General features: G+C 44.1%; 1 protein-coding gene across 1 annotated transcript; it reads left to right on the top strand.

Moving 5' to 3' along the window:
- Positions 1–2,259: 2,259 nt before the first annotated feature.
- LOC137145935 (butyrophilin subfamily 2 member A2-like) lies at positions 2,260–4,669 on the top strand (the record flags this gene model as incomplete). Its single annotated transcript, XM_067536929.1, has 4 exons — positions 2,260–2,280; positions 2,944–2,964; positions 3,095–3,121; positions 4,149–4,669. Coding segments are annotated over 4 exons (590 nt in total), but the record flags the coding sequence as incomplete, so codon positions are not given.
- Positions 4,670–6,064: the final 1,395 nt, after the last annotated feature.

The following is a 6,064-nucleotide window of genomic DNA, read 5'->3' as shown; positions in this document are numbered from 1 at the left end:
ACTGCAGAAAACTGTCCTGTAGTGACACTATATATATTAATTATTATTATATTATATTTAGTATATATAACTTAATTAATTTATAATTGTGATTAAAACATGATGGTTAGTGTTTGTAGTCCCATATTACATTAAACTGATATTTAAAGTCCCTTTAGATTTGTTTTCTCATGGGGTCCACAGGAGAGTGTTAAGGTGTAATGGGGACCCTACTGATAGGTTGGACTTTCTGCATCCTAGTGAACTGGTGGATCAAATACTAGGCTTCTTGCCCCAGTGAAGATGGAGAGGGAGATGTGATGCGCTGTGATTTTTTTAACATAGTGGAAATTTGTGACTGATGAATCTCTGCTTATGGTTGGTCAGAAGAAAGGCAGGTCCAAGAAGTTCTGTAGGCCTGGGAGTCAAAGGGGCCCAATTAAGGTTGCTCTGTCTCTTTGCCCAACCTATCTCAGATGTAACCCCGCACTCCAGCTCCTTCTCAGATGTGACTCCCCTCCCTTTTCCTCCATTCCCCATTCCAGTTCTCTGTTCCCTGTATCGGTTCCCACTCCCAGTCTCCTTGAGAGGCCTTGACAAGGAAGTGTCAAGCCACTTTAATAGTAGATGATGTGACCAGCTTCACCTAGAGAGAAAGAGAGAGGGAGGAGGGGAAAGGCGGGTGGGACTGCCAGCACTTTAGATAGAATTGAATGATGTATTAAATACTATCAAAAGTGGGTGTGCAGATTCTCTTTTTAAAATTGGTTTCTGCCAGTTTTTATATTGCAGGGAGCAATTTTTCCCACACTTGTTTCACATAAATCCCGATGTGATATTTTTTCATAGAATAAAAGTATACTGTTTATTATTACAGTTTCCAAACCGTGAGCTTTTTGTTTCAGATTCCTTTTTCCCAAGAATATCTCCGTGGATGGTGGCTTGGAGTGTGATTCTGGTGATTTTGTTGGTGTTCATCAGCCTTACTCTTATTTTGTTCAAATTAAAAGGTGAAGCTCTAATGGGGGAAAATACAGTGTAATCAGAATGAGATTTTCTCTTTAGAAAAGACAGTGTAGATTTTCTACATGAGAAAGTTACACCAGCTTAAGACGTGAATTTAAATTGATTTTGTTAAACCAGAGCAAACCCCTGTGTGGACACTTCAGTTTTAGAAAAGCTTACTTCACTTTAGTTTGAACCTGTTCCTATTCAGCTTAAAAAAACCGTAAAACTAGGTTTGCACTAGTTTAACTAGACTTTCAGTGGGGCCTGATGGAATTAGGTTTCCAACTCCCATTGAAATACAATGTGCTTTGGCTCTTAACTCCCCTACGCTTCTATGCAAATCTCTGTGTTAAGCGGTTTTTGATGTTTAATTCTATGGTATTCAAAAGATTATTGCGGCATTAATGAACAGCTTATTACTGTTGGTGTGGCAGGCTCTATCAGGTGGTTTTTTGTTTTTAACGTGTGAGCAAATCTTCAGCCTTGGGGAAGACAGGCTATGTTTTTGTTGTTAGTTTTGGGCTCTACCAAGTATCCGGAAGAGGGGGCTGAACAGAAAACAGGAACAGGAAACTCATTATCTTGATCTCAGGTTAGAGACAATTCCTGAGCAATCAATTCTTCAGGTTATTTAGGAAGCAAATATCCACAGGATTGGTGCTATGCCCCAGCTTTTAAACAGATTCTCAGAGGAAGCTGTTCAGCCTGCCACAACTCCAAGAGGTCTCATTCTTCCTTCAGAGTAGGTGCCACAGCCTCACCACCTTCTTGAATGAGCCTCTGGGCTCCAGCACTCCTGTTTTCACAACAAGAGCTCTGCCCAGCGAGTCCATACTGAGACAGATTACTGAACAGAGGCTTGTATGCTCTTCAGGGACTAATTCACCCCAAGAAGTATTTGCAGTGACACCAAATACCCTTTTCAAAACAGAGTAGGATTTATTAGTCAACCGGCATCAGTTCTTGGAGCTCCTTCTAACCAAGCCTTGGTGTTAGGTGAGTTCCTGAATGAAGGAATTGCCTGTGTGCCGTTTGTGATGATCTCTGTTCTAGGACATGTCCATATGTGCAAATAAATCAAATTACACTTAGAGTGTACCCAGAATGTGTCACTGATTTCTTCTTCACTGGGAACCCTACCTGTAAGTCCCTGGAGAGCTGCAATGGCTTGGTAGAGGGGCAACATTATTATTACACAAGGATTCAGAATGAAAATATTCTTTTAAACCTAGATTCACTGAAAAAGTCCTTACTTTTTGTTTTCTTTTTTAGGAAAACATCTGGACACTATCAGTAAGTTCCATTTTTCTTCTGGTAGAACCAATGTTAAGCTATGAAATATTTGTGAATGAATGTGACAATGTTAACTTGAAAATAACAATAAGTACCACTAATACAAATAGCATAATTTGTTATGTAGGTAATGGGCAGGAAGCCAGTACTGTACTTGTGTCTACAGTGAGGCAGAATGGTGTGGGTGACCAGAGAGACTGTGCACTTGACGCCCATGACAGAAATGGCTCCAGGCCAGCTCCATATAAACAACTATGGAGACGGGCTGGTGGCAGCCCAGGATCCAAGTGAGGATGTGGCCACTGGGGTCAGAATTATATGCACGGAGTGCCAACAGCCCCGGCATGCAGGCGATGCATCTGAGTTATAATTGTGACCTTTCATCCAGCTCAGCGCTGGCATAATGGCCACTGAGAGACTTCTGAGCTGCCTTCTGCCTTTCCTTATAGAGCTGCACCAGGCTAGCTTCAGCCGTGTAAAAAGCCACCCTGGTGCAAGTCACTTATTCTGAGTTCAACCCCTAGGATTGTAGTGATGCAAAACAGTGCACACAGTGTAGATGGGCCTAAATGATCAATGACTGGGGGGGGGGGGGCAGGCAATGTTTAATTTCACCCAAGAGAAACTTTTACAGGATTTTTTATATTTTTGTTTATTATTTAGGTAAACTTCACACAGAGCTCGGTAAGGGCATTTTTTGTTTTGTTTCTCTCTAATGCAGTCTTTTCTGTGATATTGAATCCTATTAATACTGTCTTTGTCACTGCTTTTGACACTGCTTCATTCTCATCCTTATCTATATGTTTGCTTTCAGAGTGGAGAAGATCCCTTGGTGATGCAGGTAATGACAACTCATATTTAATCAGTGGGAGATCCTGCACCTTTCACTGTACAAAAAATAAAGAGAAAAGTGTAATATGATATTTTCCCTGTTCATAGAAGAGAGGGCCTTGAGAATCAAAGGAGAGAGAGGAATGGATCACCACAATACACCCTCATTACATGTTGCTCCCATAATTCTGGAAAGAATCCCTGCTCTGAGTGACTGAGAGTTATTGTTTCTTAGGATCCTAGCCCTAGTGTCAGTTAGCGGACTAAGAGTGAGCAGACCCAAGAGTTCAAACCAAGGAGTAACTCTAATCAGTATTCAACATCCACTTCTTTTCTCTTCTCCCTTTTTAACTCTCTCCATCAAATCCCAACTTTCTACTGTTTTTAACAATCTTTTCCTCCATTAATTCATTTTCAAACCCTCTTTCTCCTCCCTCCAACACTAACTTCCTTCTCTTGTAGAAGTTCCTTGCTTGTAAATCAAAATCCCAATTTTAAAAATGAAAGATGGAGTGATAATTCTCTTTGTCTGGCTTTGATGACTAGCTGCAAAATTTTAATTAGGGTTATATAGTATCTTGTCGTTCTCTACAAATCTCAGATATGTGGTAGGATGGAGCAGGCATCATGCTGGCATCAACAAGACATCCAAGCTCAAATATTTTGAAATTTATGGAGGGAGGGCACATTAGGGAAAAGATCATTGTGACTACATGAATGATGTGAGTGGAAATCTCTGGGGTTTCCCTGTGATTACGAGGTCTCTAATCCCCTTCGTGGGGAGAAGTGGAGGAGAAACATTCTGAGTCTCAGGCTCAGCTCAGCAAATTTTCTTCTGTCATTTCCGTAGGGAGTGACTCTATTGTACATGTTGGTGAGATCTCAGAGCTGCTCCCCATTCAGAGCCGGGTAAATCCCAGAGAAAAGAGATTTCCTGATTCAGTCTCCAGCTGGGGCAGATTCTGTCACTGACACCATCAAACCCTCCCCCAGGGCTGAGCTTGGCCCCTAACGCTCTAATTCTCTCTCTCCCCCAGCGAATGTGTCTCTGGATCCAGACACGGCTCATCCCCAGCTCGTCCTGTCTGCGGATGGGAAAAGTGTGAGATGGGCAGACACACGGCAGGATCTGCCCGACAACCCTGAGAGATTTGATTCTGTGCGCTGTGTGCTGGGCTGTGAGGGATTCACCTCAGGGAGACATTACTGGGAGGTGGAGGTGGATGTGGAGGGTTTGGGATACTGGGCTGTGGGGGTGGCCAGAGAGTCTGTGAGTAGGAAGGGAGAGATCAGCCTTAGCCCTGAAGGGGGGATCTGGGCTGTGGAGCAGTGGCGGGGTCAGTTCCAGGCTCTCACCTCCCCTGAGACCCCCCTGCCCCTGAGCCAGGTCCCCAGCAGGATCCGGGTGTGTCTGGACTGTGACCGGGGGCAGGTGACATTTTTCGATGCTGGTGACCAGGCCCCGATCTTCACTTTCCCTCCGGCCTCTGTCCCTGGGGGGAGAATCCACCCCTGGCTCTGGGTGTGGATGGGATCCCAGCTCAGACTGTGTCCCTGAAACACTGGGGACCCTCTCTAGCCGCACACACCCTAGTCTCTATGACCCTAGAAAACTCCCATTTAACCAGCCCCCTGGTCCCTCATTTCTATGACCCCTAGAAGCTCCACCCCTCCCTGCAGCACCTGGGATGGGAGGGGGTGAAGAACCCCTGGAGCTGCAGGGGGAGCTGAGGGGCCCTGAGGGGCAGATGTGGGGCTGGGCAGGGGCAGAATTAACACCCGGGCTGGGACAGGCAGACGTGGGGGTGGCTGGACCCAGCATTAATTAATGAGGGATTGGGGGGTTGGGAGAAGCTGGAAGCTCCGCAGCGGCAGGGAGGGTTTGTACAATCTGTGGGGTTAGATCTCACTGGGGCTCCCAGCCAGAGCTCCTGCCGCAGGGCCACTGTCACCTTCCTCTGTCGCTGCAGGGCTGGCACCACAGTAATTGTCACACACACGCAGGGGATGGGCAGGGAGAGTTCACAAATCACAGGATCACCCAGAATACAGTCTGTGTTTATAATTTATAATTTATTTATTTATAATTTATAATGTATTTATTTATAATTTCCTAAGTTTTATGATATTGTTCATGTGCATGTGTCATATTTGTATTGGAAGTTATGGATATGGTTGATGTATCTGTATTTCAAATTTGTTTTTGGGCGACACCCCAGACAAGACAGCTGCAGCACTAGCTGTTTAATGACCCATTAAGGAAACTCACAAGGACAATGGGCCCAGGGAGAGACCTGATGACTCACCAGGACTTATTCATGTGACCCTGGACTCCAGCGTATTTCTGTAAAATTTCACAACAAGCAGCATGGCAAAGTCCAAGGGACATACAAGGTAGCTGCACCACATCCATTTTGTCTTCAATCAGTCTTTAGTCTTCAGCCTTCACCTACCTCTGGATCAACTCATCTGCAACTGAAGCTGTAAATCAAAGGACTGAGACCCATCCAGGTACTGGATGTGCACCAGAGGAACTATACAAACCTGCAACTCCATAATTCTACTGAAAAGCTGATGTATATGGACTTTCATATCATTCGTATGTATCTAATTGTGTTAGCCATTTAACATTTCTCTTATAGTTTTTCTTTCCTTTTATAATTAACTTTTAGTTTTAGTTACTAAAGGATTGGCTGGCAGTGTGGTATTTTGGGTAAGATCCAAACTTATATTGATCTGGTGCTGTGGCTGACCCTTTGGGATCAGGAGAACCTTTTTGGTAAAAAGCATAGAGTTTTAAATAACTTATCTCTTTACTGGACTTAATGGCTGATTGGGAGCCAGAGACTGAAATGCAATAAAGTGGGCTGTGTATATTTTGTTTTAGCTTCTTGATAATCAGTGTGGGAAATCAAAAACATTGTCTGTGGCTGGTTGGGAAGTCTGACTTCAG

Source organism: Emydura macquarii, unplaced genomic scaffold (assembly GCF_026122565.2).
Source record: "Emydura macquarii macquarii isolate MOO-44397 ecotype Brisbane River unplaced genomic scaffold, CSIRO-AGI_Emac_v2 contig_3680, whole genome shotgun sequence".
NCBI classification, from domain to species: domain Eukaryota; kingdom Metazoa; phylum Chordata; order Testudines; family Chelidae; genus Emydura; species Emydura macquarii.
Note: the sequence above shows the minus strand (reverse complement) of the source record. Positions and strands in the feature narration are given on the sequence as shown.